Source organism: Lepisosteus platostomus, chromosome 6 (genome assembly GCF_059453375.1).
Source record: "Lepisosteus platostomus isolate fLepPlt1 chromosome 6, fLepPlt1.hap1, whole genome shotgun sequence".
NCBI lineage: Eukaryota > Metazoa > Chordata > Actinopteri > Semionotiformes > Lepisosteidae > Lepisosteus > Lepisosteus platostomus.
This window is the reverse complement of record NC_142616.1, coordinates 56673029-56694722: the sequence shown is the minus strand read 5'-3', so window position 1 is coordinate 56694722 and position 21694 is coordinate 56673029. Positions and strand designations below refer to the sequence as shown.

Genomic DNA, 21694 nt, shown 5'->3' with positions numbered 1-21694 from the left:
GACCACAAATGCCTTTTAGAAATGTATTTTAGTCAATTACATACTTGTCAAGCATACTCCATACAGTGTATTTTCACTGTCTGCATTTCTTGGGATCCAACCTTTCTCTATACAGCAACATTTAATGGTACTTTGTTTAAGAATAGAAATCAGAATATAAGAACAATTAATACTTTAACTGAAGGCTTCTAAGGGTAATACATTACAGTACATGTCAGCAAAAACATTAAAGATGTTGATTGTATAAGTATTAAGAACTGTGAATTCAATATTTAATAGAAGTAACATTAGCAGCAATTACAACTGCTAGTCTTTTTGTATAAGTCTCTACCAACTTTACACAATGCCTTAGTGCAATTTGTGCCCATTCTTGAGCAGGTTTGCTCGAGTTCCCTCAAGTTATTTGGGGATTAATCATAGACAGCAGTTTTCAAGTCCTTTGCACACATTCTCAATAGGATTCAAGTCACATGTTTGATTGGGCCAGTTCAAGGACATTCACACTTATTCACTATTATTCTCAAGTGACTCCAGTGTTTCTTTGTCCTTGTGCTTTGGAGTATTGTCCTGCTGAAAAGTAGATGTTTTTACCTGTTTAAGTCTTTAGTAGACTGAAAAAGGTTTTCCTGTAGTATGTGCTATCTTCACTGTTTAGTGTTGACAGAGCAATACATACGGTATTATGAGTTGCAGTCAGATGTCCCACTGTAATCTTGTCTGAAAACCCTTTGCCACATGTTTGCACTATCACTTAAAGGCTCTGTTGCAAACACCAAAAAGGATATGAGTTTTTCAACTCTGCCACACAGGCCAGCTTTGTGAATGGGAATAATTGGGATTTTTTGACCCATAAATATCCCTCCCCAATTTCCTCCTTGTCCCTCAGTTTAGAGAGACAGCTAGATTTAAAGTAGTGTCTAGGTGGCATGAAGGCCCCACATTCCACTTCTTAATGGTTCACAATGCTCAAGGGTTCAGTGTTCTTGTGAATCTTTCTCCCAATCTATGCTTTTCTACAATTTTCTCTGAATTGTTTTGAAAGCTCCTTGATCTCCATGTTGGAATCCCTGCTTGAAATACATTACCTGACTGAGGGACTTTACAGAGATACAATAGGTGCATTTATGACAAAAGCACGTGAACCACTATTAATGCACACAGATACTATTCAACAAATCTTGTTGGCCATTAAGGTAATTTAGTGCTCCTGAATTAATTTCAGCTTGCCACAGCAAAGGGTTTAAACACTCACAAAGCTTTTCAATTATCCTTTCATATTAATAATCTTTTTACTTTGTTCTTCTATTATTAAAATGAATGGGAGGAATGGGGAGTGGATACATCCATCTATTGTCTAACTGCTTTATCTGATACAGGGTTGAGGGGGAGCCAGTGCCTATCCCGGAAAGTAACAGGTTCAAGGCAGGATCCACCTTGCACAAGATGCCAGTCCAATGCAAGGCACACACACACCAGGGTAATTTTTTATAGAAGCCACTTGAACCACTGGCAAGTCTTTGGATAATGGGCAGAAACCGGAGCACCTATAGGAAACTCATGTTAACCTGGGGAGAAGATACACACTCCACACACATCGGCACCCCAGGAATTGAACCCAGGTCCCCGGTGATATGAGGTGGCAGTGCTAACCACTGCGCCACCATGCCACCCACAGTTTAAAAAACACATATTAACTGCTACTTCAAAGTGTCATGAGTACAAGCTTTAAAGTGACAAAATCTGAAAAAAGTGCAAAGATCTTAATATTTTTGCAAGGCACTGCATATTTAAAAAATGCTTTATTAACTTATACAGTAACTTCTAAACGGTGGTTTAAACATTCTGACTGAATGATAGGACATACAGTAATCCTGAGCTGAACTAATTCAGTTTTCAGTGTCAGAACAAACATTTGTCAGTCCTTCCCTTTCTTGGAGAGAAGAGGTTTAGAAATGGTAGCTGTTGCTAGCATCCTTAAATGAAATTTTAAATGTCACGCAGGTATCTCTAATCTTGCTGTGATCTCTAATGCAATCTACAGATTTCATACAATTTTGTTTCCAGTCAGGGACCTCAGCGTCTAATTGCTGTCATGTTTTATGTAAGTCTTATTCAAATGATTTTTTCTATTCAATAAGAATTGCACAGATTTCAATCTATAGGTTTCTGGCATTTTTTTTTTTTGTAAGAGTCAAAATCAGTTTGAATCCCTGTATGTGTCCATACATTCATTTCAAATAAGAGAAAAGTGTTTGCTACTGTATATGGAGATTCCAGAGTACTGGACAGATAAACCTACACATAATACTGTATGAAACATATCTAATGTTTCTGCTTTGGTCAGAGACAACTGATCTAATGTGGCTGTGTAGATGAGCGGGCAATACAGAGTGGGTGATGCATGTCCCAGTTTAATGTGTACCTCCTTAGAACAAATGAGCACACACAAGTAAAAAAAGAAGAAAAAAGAAAATATAATTACATCTTTATTGTAAATGTTCTCATAACATGGCGGACAGCCCTTCTGCTCTAAGCACTCTCCATGGCTAAAATACAATCTCGGTCTGACAAGCTTCTCAGAATGAAATCCAGAGCAGAACCACCCCTCTGCCTGCAGAAAGGAGTAACGGGAGATAAGCTCTACCACTAGATAATATTGTTGTTCTTGTAAATGCAGCTCTTATACAACTTATACTCGATATTATAGCATTGTGGCACCCACTCACTTACCTTGCAATTAGCCTGGCTTTAGTGTTTAAAAAGAAGCAAATGCCTGCAAACATATATTCTCAGTCACACCTAGAAGCTACTCTTTTTAGGCCATCAAGATGGCCATATTTCATTCACAACATTGTGGTGCTGGCAGATTCTGCAACATTAAGCTTCTACCGCCATACCTAGCAGTGTAACAGGAATGTGAGTTTAACTTACTGTATCTACAGTACTAGCATATACAGGCATACTTTTTGCTGGATCACACTGAATCCTGAATCTTGGACTGGTACCCTTATGTGAAAAATCCACTTAGAAGATTGGATCTGTATCAGTTCACTGTTTCAGTAATTATCCAACACTGTAAATATGATTAAGCATGGCTTTCTGGTGATTTAACAACACTGTCACTGCACCCTTCTGACAAGCTCCTTCAATGGCTAAAGCAGCAATAAACACATAAATGCTAAGTCACAGTGGTAAAACTGACATAATAAAAGTGCTACAAAGCTATTTTACAAAGAGACAAGCACTGATGTAAGAATTAAAGGAAAAATCTGGCGCAAAACAAGACTATATGATGCTGTATTTCAAAATGTATTCCAAGTCATTGGATGATATTGCTATGCTCTAAAAATATCTCCTTAAAATATCACCCTTTTGTTTTCAGCATAGTCTGAAGCATTATGAAGCACACTATTTGGCAAGATGTGCCATTTCTTATACTGCTTCCTCTCATTTGCATTAATTTTTATGTTCTTTCTAATGCTTATTTTATAATAATATATATTCTGAACATTTTATGTTCAGCATAGTTTATGATTAATATTGATTTTACTCTGAATTTCCCTTTTACACAAAAGGTTCTGTTGCTGAATCAACTGTACCCACTAGTAAGAAGTAATAAAACCTGTATAATAGCCTTACTGTGAATGTTACAGTCTTTTTTTAGTGATAATCTGAGATCATATAGGCTTCAACTCCATTAAAAACAGCATTACAATAATTTTTAGAAACCAATTATAAATGCTCACCATCCTTTAGTTTCTTGCCAAGATTTAAATTGAAATTGAAGACAAGAGTAGCTAAATGTGAAACCCTGTGAAAAAAACACTAAAAGCAAAAGCAAATGGGTAGAGCTTTAAATGTAAGATGCCCTTTAGGCAGCAAAGCTTGGGAGAACTGAAAATGAAGAAAATGGATTTCCAATCTCGGTTCACAAAATGCTAAACTGTGAGATGAAACTTCATCAGCAGGGAGTAACCCCAGGCTTGATCAATAGGAAAAACAAAAGAGTTCCACAAAGTATGTAATTGAAGCAAAGGGAATAGGGTCCCAGTACACTGTTTCTTCAAGTATGAACCCATCAATTTTTGTAAGTCATTTCTAAAAAGAGCCCTGCACTGATGCCAGAAGCCCACAGTTGCTCTAAAACCAAATGTCCATCATTAAAAATTAAATAAAAAATGAAAACTCAAAAACCGTGGGCTACTAGGAAAATGCCTTCCTTGACATTGACTACTATAGAAACTTTCTTGACAGTATCCTCTTCATTATTTAATTTCCAATAATAACTACACATGATATGTTTTAGAAAACCCAAAGAAGTAATCGTGCTGGCATTAACCTAACAAGATACTGTAGTTTCATATACTATTTACTGTATCTACTATCAGAAACATTACTTTAACTAGATCATCTTGGCTTCTGCAAAAGCAATATAGTTTGTAATAGGCACCCCTGACAACCCCTTTACCACTTTCGTGACCCCCCAGTTTCTAGTGCCTAATTGTCATTCAACTGAATGAGTTGCAATTCAGTTCAACAGAGATAGAGAAGCTTTGCATGTGTCTCCATTAGTACACAACTAATAATTCACTACCTGCATTGACTACAGTCAGTATAAAAATTAAATGTTATGAAATTCATTTGGTAACTTAAAAATTGTCAGCAGATATTACTGAGTGTAGTCCAGCACTGACACCTACCTTTTATGAATTCCAGGAGGAGTAAGATTTTCTTTCTGTAAGGACTCTGGACTTCCTTTCCCAGCTGTCTCTGTAAGATGGAACTCATCTCTATTATTTGTTCTGGTACTGTAGGCAAGCATCCTTGCAGCTGGGCTTCTAAAATTGAAGGCAAACATAGTGTCACTTTACTCATTTTGAATCTGAAAAACAAACATTTAGGACATAATTCTAGAAAAGGGAAACCCCCCCTACTGTAGTAGTAGCACTAACAACAACAGCAAAAACAACAACAATATAATAATACAAATTATAATAGCATTATTTTTAACAACAACTACAATAATAACAATATGGTCGTTGTTGTAATTATTAATATCTTGCATGTACTTGTAGAACTTTTGTGATTAAGTGCCACATTGCCTATGTAAAAGAATAGGCAGTGATGGCTGGATTGAGAGAACCATGTGGGGACATACTGTACTGTATATGGCACCTGGAAAGGAAATCTCGTACGACAGGAGCATAACAGTCTTTAGCAAATTAAATCAACTCCTGGTAGCAACAGGTCGTAACCCATCGTCATGTTTCACCCAGTCAGTACGTAAGACTCGGAGGCTGCATATTGTTAACAGGTGTAGTCTTCATAGCTATAGTTCAATTTCTGTTCTTTCCAGACTGGCACACTAGAGTCCAGCTACGCTGAGCCCTCATGGTACTGGTGCAGCTTGAATCATATTGTCTCTTTTACTGAGCCAAGTTGGAGCCCAGGGATGAGACTTTCAAGATAGTACCACAAGATGCCTTGAAGCTATTGTAGAGTGCGTTTTTCTGGATGGGGATATTTGTGGACTAATCATTGCAGGTGCAAAACAACTTCACTTTTTAAGATGTCTGGGTACCCAAGGGAAGCAGTCACAGAGGAAGGTATGCAGACTGCTCAGGAGCTGCATTTCTAGAGACTGCAGCAGTGCCCAGTCGCTTCCAAGCCTTTCTGGACAGGAGCTGGACACTGAAACTCTGGAGTGAAAGGAGAGGACTAACATACCTCAGAGAGCCCAGCAGCCCACTCTCCCTAGTAAAAGGGCACTATTGACTCAGTTATTGCAGTACAGACAGTGTAGGGCAATAGGAAATCTCATATGATGCCTGCCTAGTGCTCAGGTTGCAGACCTCCCTGAGAGAGTGGACAGGTTCCTGGACTGAGCTTGGGTTGATCCAGTTGCTATGGTCCACGCTGCAACAGATGACAATAGGAAAAGGCAGTCTGACTATTCCGTAGGACAAATGTAAAGATTTAGCTCGTTAACTGAGGAGCAAAAAATAAATCCACAGTACAGTATTCTTCTCAGGAAGCGGAATGAGCAAATCAAGGGAAATGAGAGGAAATATGGAGATTTAACTTGTGACTGAATGGTGAGAACAAGAAGTGGGATGTACAGGAGGTCTGCGGGACATCAGTATCCTTCTGCAGCAAATGGGACTCATACATGTAGGAGGGATTATACCGGGACCACATGGGGAATTACATGTAAAGAGGAGCTAAGGAGGACTGTACTGCATGTAACTAGGAACCTGGGGAAGGGGGCTCCTAGCAGGCCAGGTCTGGTGGGATCAGGAAATCCCATCTAAGGAGGGACTTAAAATAAACAGCATCACTTTTTAAGTCTAGAAGCATAAGGATTAAAATGCAAGAACTAAAGATTACCATATTAACATGGAACATTACATGATTAACAGAAACGTAGCCAAAATGAAAATATATATAGTAGTTCATAACTGTGCAATGTAGACCTTCTAATGCAGATATGGGCAAGAAAGCAGCCTACCATATAATGCGATCAGGAAGGTAGCATAGTACCAAAGCTGGAGTTCGTCATTGGAAGGCCTCAATTTTCCACACATAAATGGGGATCTTTTGATGTTTGATTAAAAAAAAATTTGTACGATTGAAATGGTTAATGATTGCTTCTTGACTTGGTATGTAAAAACACCAACTAGGGAAAATACTTTTATTGTTTTGATCTTTTCAAACAGGATATAATTAAGGGAACAGATGTGACAGAACCACTGGGTAATTGCGACCATAACATAGTAAATTTTGATGTATAGCTTGAATCTCTAACGAATGTGTGTAAAAAGGGTGATTATAGAAAAAGAAAATGATGGAGGAATGAGACTGAGATTATAAGCAGCGACCTGGGGAGAAAATAATTAAGAATCAGTTTTTTTTAATAACTAATTATGGGGAAGTCTGAGAGAGGAAAAGTTTAATCTACTTGTTCTGCAGAAATAGCATGGATTCCACATTTCTTTTCTTTTCATTTTTCTTTACTGAATTTAGAGCTACAGGCAAACTACCACAGTGTTTAGAATGGGGTATAGTTTTACTGCTGGGTAATAAGTCGTAGGCATTTGTCGTGGTCTATATCAATGGATATCAATGGAGACCAAAGGAAGGCAAAAATTTTATTTTTGAAGTGTCTGTAGGATCAGGAAAATTCCAACATTCCACAGATGCAATTTAAAAATTCCAGATTCATAGCATACATTTTTGAATAAATGTTTCATGGACAGTAGATGTTTTTGGAATACATTTCTTCTTCAGGATCATAAAATGCCTAATGCAGAAAATGATTGATGTGATCTGATACTATAAAAACAGAAAAAAATGGAAAGCAATTGCAAATTAGAGAAAAAGACAAATACACAGATTACAATTTCCTCATGATCGTGACGCATAACCAGTATTGTATTGTAATACATTGAAACATGGCAAGCATATTTTATAGAAGACCATAATAACAGCCCTTTATTATTATATATTATTGAATATCTCAATTAATAATGAGGAAGTCTGCTTATGCCTCCTGTCAGCCTGGCATTTACTAACCACATCCTTCATGTGACATGCCCTTATAACCATAAAGCCAGAAACTTTACTATTGTACATATCTAAAACTCCACAATGGCCTGTACATTTACAGGCCTTGGGGCAGTGTGGTACTTTTAATGGGTTGCAAGACAACCATGGACTTTGTTGCATTTCAGTTGAATACTGTATAAGGTGGCGTTTCATTTTTACATAATACTACAGTATAAATGTATGTTGCATAGTTTGTAATGCATCATTTGTCCTAGAATTCTAAAGTTATTTAGTTCTGGGAAAATCTAGAACACGTGGGACAAACTCATTAACACATTATGCAATGGCTATATTTTTTTCTTAAAAATGAGCTACCGTTCTTCATTGCCGTCTGATCCTTTATACATAGATTCACGCAGAAATTATGCAATAAAATATCTTAAAGAAGTAACAATGTAATTGATTCTTACTGCTTATGCAATGTGGTGACACAGAGCGCAGAATGGCATTGTTGCAGTGTAATTATGTTTCGTGGTTTTTTTCCTGAGTCAGCAATATATACCTGTGGACCAAATTAATATAACAAAAATGACAAACAAAGGAATCACTGTGACAGAAATTTAAGCAAGAGACTGTAGACTGAGGAAATGAAGAGGAATATAAAAAGGCAAAGGAACATAATGCATTAAAGAAACACAGCATCTGGACGCAAATACCAAACTGCATAAATGCTTTTGTGTCATTTTCTTGCTTTTTTGCAAATTCATAAGCAACTGCTGAGAAAGTAAAACACTAATTATGCTTATGTCAGACAATCCAATCTGTAGTCTCTTGATTTCATTATTGAATAGTGCTGAAAACTACGGGAGTAGTTAATTTTCACAACACTCCTAAAAAAAACACAGGTGGCATTAATCAGCAGTTCCTAACTTGCAACTGACAAAGTACTGCACATACAGAAATAAAATAAACACAAAGAAGAGCTGGAATCTGAAGACTGTTATTTCACGTTCAGGTGACAGGTCTTTCTCCTCCACTACAGGAAGACTTTTAAAAATGCTTGCACCTGCTCCAGGTACTATAAAATTTACAAACCCACTGACATGATTTACTCTCAGCTTCTTTATTTTCCTGCTAATCCCTTTCATCCCGGACATTTAAACACTTAGTGTTGCAGTGTGCCTGTGTCACCACTGGCAATCACTCAAAGCAATGAGCAGAGACATTGACAGACTGCACGGGCATTAATGCAGTCAGGGATCTTGTACCATGTTAATTTATTAGTCCCTGTTATGCAGACTAGAGGGAAATGGAAGGTCTTTTTGTACACTAAATGCACTAAGGAGTGTCATCCATCAAGGCATTGATTTGTACCAGCAAACTCTTCAACGCAACTATTTTGTGTTTGGTGAGTTTTCAAATAAAGCTATGGTGGAGGGAGGGGGATCAGTAGGGAGTTCCTTTTCTGACTGCTTCTAGTCTTAAAAAGTAAAAAAAAAAGTTTATCACTACATAATAAAAGCCAAAAAGTAATATAGGGTACGGTATAAAATCTTTAATACTGATCAGATAGTGAAAAAGACCAGCATTCAGTTTCCTTTTACAATTGGTTGTACTATTCCAAGGGTGTGACGCTCCACCACAAGACTTTTGGGGTTTTTCTCAGGAGTGTAAACTAATTAGAGCATTTTTATTTCTAGATCTTGACTCCATCACAGCTGTATGTCTTCATGCTTTTGAAGATATTGTAATTTCAATGTAGTGCTCTGTTAGAAACTGTTATCCTGGGAACTCAGCTAGGATGAAAGTACATTCAATTCAATCACGAGCAGCTTACAGCAGAATGATTTCCTTGAATCCAAAGACTTCAAGGAAAGGAAGTTTGGGGGGAAAATGCCTGTATTATTAATAATGTAATGTTTATTTTCTTAAAAATCATTTGTTAAGATAAGTTAAGACCTGTTAAAAAACAACTTGGGTAAAATCTATTTCTTGTTTCCAACTATATTTAAAACAGGAGCAGGAGAACTAATAAACTCATATATTAAGTTTTCTTTTCCTGCAGTTTTTAATTACTTATTCCTGGTGATTAGTGAATGATAATGTCTTTTGAGGCTTTTTCTTAAAGAATGATTGAAATGCTTTTAATAACAGAGTCCTCTTGAGTGTGTCAGCCTGATTGCTCTATTAATAGTATTATAAGCAAAGCTTTCCAACCTTTGATAATACTGTTTTTTTTATCTTTAATGCAAAAGCTATGGTTTCAGCTCCTCTGTATTTGCTGAAGTAAGAAAGCAATAAAAATCCAATTTACAGAATTCCCTAATGACCACAGTACTGTATGTTAACATTGTAGTGTGTGCTGGAAATATAAAAAATGTACAGTATGTAATTGTTAGCACATTTAAAACAGTAAGTATTCTTCGTGTTTGTCAGATCTGTTTTTGTAAGCTCACGAAAATGACAGTTTATTAAAGAACTGGTTATCACTTCTAGAAGACCTTCAAAGGAACGCCCAATGCATACAATCATCTTGCTTAGATTCAAAATACAGAGAAAGAAGAAAGCAAGAATGCTGACAAGAATTTTGAAGATTTGGCACTCACAAGAAAAATTGTGTGGGGGGGACTTGAAAGGTTTGTGTTTCAAGAAATGACTGAGCACGATCTTTCTTTCGGTCTTTCTTCAAAGGTTTTTTTTTCCTACAGTATCACATGTGGTTGGTGACAGCTCATTGAAATCTATCAAAAACTCATTCTTCCAAGGTCTGGCATTGTCATTTTTCTTAAAAGAGAAAAAGAGTGACTTGGGGAGTATTTGAAACAAGACAGCTGGCAAGAGAAACTAGCTCCACACATCATTCTGAGTCCTGATATCTTATCTTTAACCTTATCTGCAGCTCCCATCCTCTCAGCACATCTGGGATAGCAAACAAGGCCTACACTTCCCGATTTACCTTAGCTTGTAGTCATCGGGCAGGAAGTGACCCATCTCGTAATCTCTGCGTGTTTTGGCGATCTGCTTCAGTAGGTTTGTCTTGCTGAAGCCGTATCCGTTCAAAACAGTGCCTCCGAAAACGAGCTTCCCTCCAGCATACATCTGTTGACAAACAGACAGGAAAAAGGCCTTACAGTAGAAAAAATAGGCCTGGACAACACCATAGTTTCCCTTTTCCTGTTTTTGGTCATGGGACGTCTTGGCTGCTATGTGTTTTTTCACAATGCAAAAAAAAAGCCCCAAGAAAAGCAAACAGCAGAAGCTGTAGGCTTACAGTATTTTATGGGATCTGCTTTGTCAGAGCCCCTACCTCTCTTTTGTGCTCTCGTACATGTTTGATCAAAACAAGAGCTCTTTTCATGAGAACAATATCCTTTTAGACACACAGCCTCAACCTTTACCTTAATCATTTGCCAATTTAATAATAGGTGCAAGAAATCAGGAGACAGGGAGAAAAAAATTCTTGGACCTGGGAATGTTTTGAGGTTGGGTCAATTTTATGTTAAATATATGCAAAGGAAGAGTACTTGAAAATGGCAACTGTGCGTAAAAGCAAAACAATAGCAAAACTAGCTGTTCAACTGTATAGCATTTACTGTAGTATATCAAATACGTTCATTGTGAAAGAGCTGAAAAGAACAGAAATTGTTTGCTACATGGCTGACAATATCAGTAACTTCTCAGTAATGTTCCAGTCACTGCTAGTCTACTGGTCCACTGCTGAACATGTCTTGGAAGATTTTAAGGTTTCAGTCTGCTATACAGTACAATTCTTGTGCAAACCAATTGCTGTTTCATTACTGGAACAAATAAATATGTTTTTTCTGAAAAAATATAACAAGCAAAATATGATTGCTTAAAACTACAACAGTGCCAGTGTAATATAGCAAGAAATTGTGGTTGGAATGTCTGATGACGTGTGTAAAGTAGCACACGTGTAGCACAAGTACAGAAATACACACACATGTCCTTCAGTTAAGTATAATTACGGTAGTCACCTACATTGAAAAATTCCCAGCTGAGGCTTTTCCAATTTACCTGGGTTTCCCACTTTCTGTTCCCTTTCCTCTGAAGTGACTAACTGTCACAGACAGTTAAATGTCATGTACAGTATATACAAGTACAGACAACACCTTGTCATGCATTTTGATTGAGACTTCTGGAGATTGTGAGCCCACTGCTATTTGTGAAGCCAGAGGACTTTAAATGGCAGAGTGGTCTTTTTTTCCCTTGTACTCTTTCACTAAATAATGTTGCATGTTGCACAGTTAGCTCCAGAAGTGAGATATTGACACAGTATGATAAAAAATTACCACTCCCTTTGTAGAAGTTCAGTAATCTGCAAGACGCAGTAATCTCAACATTAAAACAACTACAGTATGTTACCCAAGTAATTCAGGTGAAATGTTGGCATTAGTTAAGGAAGATTTTACTTTTCTGAAAACATCCAGTGACTGCCATGCTGATGAAACATTTATTATTTAAAGGCATAGCAAATATTTTTCCTTTTCTTATATGAAAGCATGAGCACAATGGTTCCAACATTGACAGTGCTTGAAATTGGACAACCTCAAAAGGAAATTCTTTTATTGATGAGGAACCCACATTTTGCTCTGTGAATAGCACTGTGGCACATTTTAGTTCACAGAAAATATTCTTAAGAAACACAACGTCAAAGAACTGAGTTGACATGCCCAACACTAAGAAATCATAGATCAAATAGACCAAAGAAATATGGAAATTCAATAAGTGAATAACTAAGAAATGTATTGTACTTAACAACCGCCAATCATGCTTTATATAAGCCAGTGATTTTTACACAGATTTGTTATTTATACATTGTACTCTATGAAAATACCTGGTTATAAAATGCTAATTAAGATCTCCAAATCATGTGTTTGTATGAAATTAAACTTATTACAACCTTCTTTGCCCAGTGAGTACTTACTAAGTGTAACTATACACTCTGCCAAAACCCTTCCTTCTAAAAATGTTTTAGTTTAATATTATCTAAATTAGAAGTTTGAAATATTTTTTAAATAAATCTGAGTTTGAATCTTGTCCAAACCATTCTATTCATGTGGTCTATTATCTCACATTTTCGTCTATTATACAAACAGCCCACAATTCAAAATTTAGCAGAAAAATGCAAAGGGCATAAATGATAGATGTTGGCCACTTGGGGGTGAAGAAAGCTGTACAATCGGTTACTTTTAGCCATAAGAAAAAAATGTCATACTGTATGTACATTAATAGCTGCTGTTGATGGGACCACAAATGTAATGCATTGTCTTCTATCTATTCCTGATGCCATGGAAAGTTGTAAGTTGCTGTACTAGCAATCCTCCCTGAATCAGGCTACAGAAAGCAGAGCCAGCTTGTCCAGAAAGAAGCCAAACTCAAGGAAGGATACACTCCACCTCCCTCAGCTCCACCCTGCTGCCTGTCCCGAAGGAAAGAGGTGAAAACGAAAACAAAAACCGAGCTGAACCAGCTAAAAACACCCACAGTGCTTTGCTGACTGTCACAGCACAAATAAGTGACATATGGTGCAGTTTTCACTCTGGTACCTACCAATCAGTAGATGTTGATCAATGAAACATTTGTGCCTTGGAGCGAGATCCTGAGCACCTTTGACTGATATTTTTTAAATGCTAAGTAGTGTTTTTTTTAATTTTCTTGTTACCTTTTGATCCTTGTGCAGCAAAAATTGAATTACTGTCCTTCTGCAATATTGGATATTGGCATGCTCCATAGATGTGACCCACCCTGTCCATAGTCATGGAAATGGCTCATCTAATGTCTCCTGAGTCTGGAGGACTTAAAGTGGTAGCAGACGTGGCCAGAGCGTGGGAAAGCAAGCTGATGTAGGTGACTTCACAGGAGACCTAATTGTTGGTGCACGTGCCTCTGGTGCATTGCCAAAGGCAGTGGTAGAGCTGGCCAATGTTTCAATTCAAACAGAACGAAAAATGTACACACAACAGCTGAAGGTAAACAAGGCCTGGAAACACAATTCAGGCCTCAAGACACCACTGACAGCCCCTTCATGTCAAGCAGCACAGTTTCAGCTGCTGCTCAGTGAGTGGACCCACATATCTGTGGACATAGACCAAGCAATGCCATGACAATCTGGGGCTGTACTCGCCACTGGAGGGGGACTGTTCTGCTAGTAGGGCAGTTCTCTAATTCTTTAGCAGGGCAAAACGCTTTACAAAGAATACATTTAGAAATAAGTTCAGAAATATTATCTTCCTAAGATGATGGCATATCTACTTCTTTGGGAAAATGAGAGGGTGTTTTTGGAACTGTAACAAATTCCTAAACGTCTAACGTCCTAAACAGAATAAACAGCAAATCACGAAACACTGGACACCACTGCAAAATACATACTGTAAATGGACATTGTAAATTGAGAACAGGATGCACATCTTTACACAAAAGGTTGCATGAGTATGGAACAAGCTACCCTGCCATATTGCTGAAGCTGACACCCTTGTTTCTTTCACAAAATACCTGGGTGAGATACTTGGCTCAAGCTACTAACTACATAACACTATCATTTGGGATGGGGAATGTTCTCCTCTTGTTTGTAACCATTCTTACATTCTGAATTGCAATTACAATACACACAGGAATAGAATCCTTTGGAGGTGTACCTTTCTTTTCTATAAAAAATTGCAGTGAGTCAGGCACTGATGAGGGAGGCGGAGAGACAGAGAGTGGGGAACAGGAAACAGGAAGTTCTGGCTCAGGAATAAATACGGCTGAACTAATCAGAAAGGAAAATTCCATTCTTCTGCCCGAGCTAGAACTGGATGTGGAATAAAGGGTTTTGTTCACAAGTCTGATAGAAATAATTCTGGTCTGTCCTTGAAAGTCATGGGGCCCCATCTTTGACCTTTTCTGGAAGGGGAACTCAAATAAATGGTACCGAACAGCAGCAATAAAACTCTTGGGCCAAATTTCTTATTTTATTTCCTTACCCTCAAGCTCCCCACTGAGCAAAATAGCGACTGTCTGGCACATTTTAAATTTAGAATCCTCAGACATCCACTAGTTAATGTCTTTTTCCTCCTTTAATTTATTGTAATAAATGTCTTAAGTAAAGCTTCCATGTTTTTCAGTCCATCTACTGTAACCACAAAGGCTGCTGAAAAGGCTCAGTAAGTTTATGTCACAGCTAAATAGCACTATACAGCATGTATACATTTTCAGCACTGACTAATTAAAAATACCTTATATACACAAACCCCGAAATTCCATTCACAAGACGTTCACCTATGTTTTACATGTTTTTCCTCCTTGAAAGGTTCATGTCAAAGAAATAAATTTTATTGCTTTAAATTTAATTTATTTTAATTCCAATTTAATATTTATTCCAATTAAAAGTCACATACAGAATATTAGGAAGCCTATTCTGACCCAAACTATCTCAAATATATGAAAAATATCCGATGTAACATCTATAAAACTAACATTATCTTATATCAGTATACATGTATTTATCTGAATTGTGGCTGTTTTAGACTGTGAAATATTTTAGTAATTAATTATACCAATGTTTATCCTCTATGCTAATTATGTGAAGTGTATATACTGCACAACATATATAATAAACTATTTCCCGTATAAACATTACAGTATACACAGTCGAATTGTAATATGTTAATATTACACAGTATACTGTAATTAAACCCATGTTGTTTATGACAAATTGATACTGATACAAAACTTTTGAAAACAAAAATAAAAGTTTCTACAGAGAATGCATAACACTGAAGGAAATATGATAAAACTGTATCCCGACATCATTATTTTTAACTCATTTGTGTGAAGCTGCTATGGAGACTTAGAATGTGTTTCTATCCGTTTATACAGTGGGGCATTCGACTGCAGCCATCTGAGCGAAGATCCTTGCTAATGTGTAAAATGACAGTGCCCTGCTTGAGATCTAAACTCAGAAACATCCCATTATGAGGTTTGAGCCCCTAGCCACACTTCTGTCTCACACGCTAAAATGTTCCTACAAATCAGTGGTGTCAAAATGAAGAAAATCGCTTTTTTCTCTGAAAAACAGAAAAAAAAATCTATTCAAAGTAGCATCGCACATATTCAATTACATTTTACATTCTAACCAATGACTAAAGTTATTGTATTTCGATGTGAACATCTGCAAGGTAATGTCACCTCTCAGCTGCTTATAGCAGAACACGTCATGTTTGATTGAGCTTTCCCAGTTGGCCAACACACATTAGCTCAACCTGCACTGCTCTGAACCAGGCCTGTATTTTTTAAAAGGCATTTCACACAAAGGAGGGAAAAAACATACGAATCAAGGTCATAGCGGGCCCCTCCACCCTTACACAGGAAGAGAACGCCGAGCACAGAAGGGTTCCTCCAGCCTGCCAGTACGCAGCCTTGCCCTTTATTGCTCACAGGAATTTCCCATCGAACACAACAGACACCAAGGGAGGACCCTGCTTCACACAGGAGAGCTGCAAATCCTCAGCCTAAACAGTTGGTGTCCTGAACTATGCAAGCAACAAAAACAGAGGACCAGCAGACTTTGCAATAGCTGCTCTCTGATGTCAAAATTGCAGCATTCGCCTGCACTTCTCACACACCAAACATTTTTACACACGTGTGACATTGGACAGCGCAGGGGACACCAAGCATTTTCTACCAACTGTACTTTTTAGGGTGCCTCGATTTGTTCTATCAGGAATCGTATCTTATTATTTCCTGGCTATTTTTCTGTTGAATAGCCAGGAAATCTCAATAGTTTTACGCATAGTGACTCTGTTTTGATCCTTTCTAATGGGTTTACAGCTACTGAGAGCTTACTAAAAATGACTGCTACTGTCTCTCCAACATGACCGATCCACAAATTAAATTGAAACTTGAACTTTGTCATGCAATATCAGCACAATTCCCAACAAAGAGAAGTATCACCATTTACAGACAGTCATCATTTGAAAAGATGGGTTCCAGATCACAATGAAAAAAGATTGACACAAAAACATATGGGAAATATGAGTAATATATAGATAATCCAAGAATCAATGGTACATATTGTGTACATGTTGATAAATGCTTTCATAACATCATCATTTGCCACCTGTAAAATCGGAGGTTCAGACTCAACACACTTTAGATACCTCCAGCAGCAGAACAAGATTAATAATCATAAGATAACAGAATGTTTGAATTTACAGCTGCAATAAAGTGTGATAAAACTGTCATCAGTCTGATACAAATGCATCCAATACAATTGGATCAAAAACCAATTAGATTTCTTTTAAATTTTCCCTTTTTGTCATGTATTGCTGTTGTAATAAGAAAGTGAACACTTTCTGCTGCACTGCACCTAAACAAGTAGCTTTGCTTTTTAATTGCACTTTGAAAAAGGAGGGATGAATGCTGCAATACAGCAAAGGCTCCCTAAAGACACATTTCACAAAGTAAAGGGCGATCATGGCATTTAAAATAGCACAATAAAAAATACCAATAATTAAATCTGGGGCAGGATCAGCTTTAAAAACCCTCTCCACTACTCAAGTTTACAAATCTTGACTTAAGGTAGAAAATACCCAAGAACAAATTATTACATATAAATAAGATATTCTCTTTTACCAGATGGATCAAATCAAATTTAACAGAGTTGCCGAATTCAATAATAACAGCATTATAAGGAAAGCAGAGTAAGAAACATTGTGTGCGAGTGAGAAAGAGGAGACAAGAGCATGTTTCATCAAACAGCATGAGACTAACAGTTTCACCTTGCTGAGCACTGAACAGCAGGTATTTGCCTTACACAGCTGTGTACATGAAGACAAGTGGCCCTAAAGTGTGATGGATGCAGGCGGACTGTTGAAATTATCTAGGGCTCTTGCTGGACACAGATGCATAGGAAACTTCCAAACTAACAACTGAAGCAAGCTTTGCCATAATTGAGTAGGGACTACACAACATTTTCAGTCTAAGATCTCATCTTCCAGAAATTAATCTGATGACAAAGCTTGACTTCTTACCAGCAAAGTTCCCTGGCTGACATTGTGTCTCTCCATCAGGAGAGGAGTCGATGTTCCTGTCGAACGTGATGCTGTGTTGATGTCATACTTGATCAGCCTACAGGGATCCTGGCTACACTGGGAAACAAAGACAAAAAAGCCAAACCTCAGTAACATTGCTTCTGCTTGGCCAGGAATAAACTGATGCAAACTCTCACAGACCCGTCTGCTGTCCTGTGACTAACCACTGAGCAGGGAGAGGAGAAGGCACGGACTCGATCGTGAGCATCCTCTGCAGGACATGTTCAGGAGCCTGGGAGCCACAGGGTTTGAGTGAGGAGGAGACACAGATGACTATTACATGACCCTGAGGAGACTCTGAAGCTCGAGTGAACACATCAAACTCCAGATCGGTGACCAGGGGGATTTTGTCAGAGCAGCAGCAGACCAAACCTTCATAATCCTTAGACAGGAGTCGGCGAAGTATTGCAGGACAGGCGGTAAGGTGAGAGGCCCAGGAAGGCAGAGCACAGAGGGAGGTGGCCTGGGGCTGAACTGCTAACTTCACCCTGGGAAAAATGATCCTTTGATAAGGACACTTTTTCTTTGTTTTCCCAAAGATTCACATGTAACTCACCAACTGAAAAAAAATATTGAGCTGAGAGGCATTTGAGAACGTCTTTAAAACACTGAGATTAAACCTTATCCATTTTTTTAAAGGAACCAAGGAGACTTCTTTAATAGCCAGATAAGAGTTTCACTCATCTGGAAATAAAATATGGAAAACAAACTTCTCACATCCATTCAGATAATGTTATTGCTTCCATTTGTTCTGTTCTGTAGGCTGATACTGGCCAGCTGCTTTAACAAGCATGTGAGGAAGGAGAACTAGAGGCTAGTTAAGGTCAAAGTCAAGTCAGTTCCACATTAAACATATTCAGCAAGTCAACAGAGAGCACCATCTATAGCAAATGCTTGATCACACAGAAGGCCTGGCCAAGAAGAGCTTACTACAGAGCACAGAGTTCAACAAGCTAAACCACAGATGAGTGCATCCAATTCAGAGGACAGATCTTTCACACTACAGGAAGTAGCACAAGCCACTGGGGAACCCTAATGAGCAGCTAAAGCACAGAAGACCTGTGGGTGAAGACAGGGTCAGAGCGGGGAATGCAGCTTGTGGCTGGCCAACGTTTCCTCTTCAGGGGTACAGGTCTGAGCACTCCCTTGTGCACCGCCTCTCTGCCAGTGTCTTTCCTGGGGCTAATCCAAGCAGCCTTACGCCTCCATATCGGTGGGGCAGATTTCACATCAGGGGTGACTTCTGTACCACCAAGTCCTGAGGGAAGGACAATAACACAGCCCCTGCTGAGTCTGATTGTCAGGGGGCAAAGTACATCACTTAGCAACAAGACAGCAGGACAGCTTTATGCAAAATCAGAACCATAGAACACCTGGGTATCCGTTTGGGTTGGAATTATGATATTCCATGATTTTTATCATTTTCAAAATGGCATTATCATTCACCTAAAATACCATCTTAGTTACCACAAAGAGCCTTTGAAAATAATCTTAAAATCTTTTCTTGCATCAGAACATAAATGAGCATCCATTGCTACTCCAGATTTTTCTACAAATGCCTCAAATGTTATAGCAAATGTATCCAGTCCTAAATGCACAAATGCACAAAGTTATATATGATACAATTCACTCTAAAAAAACATTTATATACTGTATGTATATTATTATATAATTATAAAATGTAGGATCTGCTACTGTAATTATATATAACTACAGTACCTAGTTTTTTTCTTCCTTTTGTGCATAATCCATTTCAGATTCTTTCTTTATTATACGTAAATGAGATGCAATAATCTCTGGTTCTAAAATATTTCTTTAAAAAGGCAAAGGCATAAAACAGAGGAGGGTAATCTTTAAAGTTTCTAAATTAAATTCTAGGTGTCTCTTCATATCTAGCTCAATCGGAAGCAACTGGATTGTCAGGTGAGCATTTGACAGCTCGTGCTGAATCCTTATTCATGGAAAAGAACTGAAAATCAAAAGAAAAACTAATAGTTTGAGAATCAGATTAAACATTCCTGAACTACTGAATAAAATAAAGTGCCAACTGTACAAATCCAAACAAAACCTTTCGCTTGCCTTAAGACTTTATAATGGATTACCTTACACAATAGCAAACACCGCTTGTCTAAAGCTTTAGTTCTCTAAATATCAACTGACTCCATTAACTTGTCTTTATAGTATTAAACTACGAATTTATAGTTTTGCTCTCCCATATTTAATGCCAATCTTAACTATAACTAATTTCAGTGACAGACTGCCACTATCTGCTGCTCTCTTCTAATAGATATTTGCATACACAGTTTTGTGTTATTTTGCCTAGCTGTGACCTCATACACAAACACCCCTATCTCTGTCTTAAAGAACATTATGATCCACGTAATACCTGTGGCAACAAGATAATATTCCATCCATCTCATTTTCTTTTTGAGGTCTGGCAACTCAGCACAAATATCCACTTTCTTGTACTGTGCTGTGGGAGAATTTGATGCATTCCCCCTGCGTGCAGGGGATTTTACCTAGCACAAACAGAAGATATTAAACATGGCAACAAAACTGAAAAGCTTCAAGCTATCTCTGGGAAGAAAACAAATGTGTTGGATCAATCATATATATATACTATCACGTGCGACCTATAGGTATCTTAAAAGATCTTAGAATATTTTATTTTTTTAAAATCACATGAATTTACACATACATGCATGCATATTACATCAAAAACACAATATGTGATAGAATAGTGGACTTCTACAGTGTGTAAAATAATTTCATTAGAAAGGCATTCATTACAAATATGGCTGTGATATCAACTGAAGCATCATTATTATTCCCAATTTCACCCATTAATCATTTACCTTATTGTGACAAATGGAAATATGTTTTTGTGCAGTAAAGGATGTGAGGAATATAACATTAAAGACATTGTTTTTGTTGAGCTCTCCAGTTACACAGCTGGAGAAATAAAAGTTGACCATATTAAATCCCACTGGCTCCGAGGTCCCCTTGCTAGTCCTGTTAAATGAGTGCTATAAATCTGAGAGAAGCAAACCTGGTTATTACTTACTGTGTCTTGCTCCCTCAGGTGCAAGGTCACAGCCTCATTGTGCCAGGTAAAAGTCAGAGACATGGAGGGGTAGCTCCCAATCTTGAGAGTTATATGGTCATTTATCTGGAAATAGACAACACCAGAATTAGGGCAGGCCTGTATTGTTTTGTATAGGCATTCATTGTCAACTTTTATGTACTGTAAAACTAAGAAGTCAAAACTACATAAAGCTGGAAAGTCTGACATGCATATCAAGTGGTACGAATTTATTAGACTAAGAAATCAAAAGGCCTATGAAACAACTTTCAAAATGTTCAGCTCTCTTATGTTTTCTGCCAGAGGCAACATTTTATTAATATAATTCCATTCTACAGCTGACATTTTTCTTCACATTTTTAAGGGGTTTTCTACCTGGTGCTATCTAATTGCTTGTCAAGAAATAAAGAATATATATACACTGCGATATTCACTGAAATATAATAGTAGACATGGAAAATCAAAGACATTTTTGTTATTTTTATTTGAACAAAAATAAATTTGTGTGCGCTGAGAGATTCCCTTAGTGTTGCACATTTTGTGTACAGACATCCAAATCAGGCAGTGTACTCCAATATAAGGTACAAAGTGATGGCATAGTAAATTTGGGCTTAATGTGATCTTTTGAAAAAAAGACTTTATAAGACTTGAGGTCCCCAACCCTGGTACTATAGAAGCCCTGTGCTTTTTTTCATTCCAGATAAGCACTTAATTACTGAGGCCAACTGACCCCTGAAATGGGCTGTTTGCTTGATTAGACATTTTTAACTTAGTTTCAAAAACACCTGGCTAATGGTACTTTGTTGCCAAGATGTCTGGCTCAAAGGACTCTATAGTGAAGAAGACATCTGTAAGCCATGTATTAGGTATATATTTTTAATATTCTAGCAGTTAACTCTTTTATGAATTAAACAAGAACTTATTAATCTTTTGTCAGTAACAAATAAATATACAGCGTTCATGTTTCACAAATTGC

The 21694-nt window shown here is 37.5% G+C and overlaps 1 protein-coding gene across 1 annotated transcript; it reads right to left on the bottom strand.

Annotated features, from left to right (window-relative positions):
* Nucleotides 1-5763: 5763 nt before the first annotated feature.
* On the bottom strand, nt 5764-17688 carry LOC148661951 (uncharacterized protein C3orf20-like). Its single transcript, XM_088638157.1, has 3 exons — nt 17577-17688; nt 10502-10644; nt 5764-5916 (listed from the first exon to the last, which is right to left on the bottom strand). The coding sequence occupies exons 1-3, from the start codon at nt 17610-17612 to the stop codon at nt 5781-5783; spliced, it is 315 nt and encodes a 104-aa protein (XP_088494283.1). The 5' UTR covers nt 17613-17688; the 3' UTR covers nt 5764-5780.
* Between the last annotated feature and the right edge of the window lie 4006 nt (nt 17689-21694).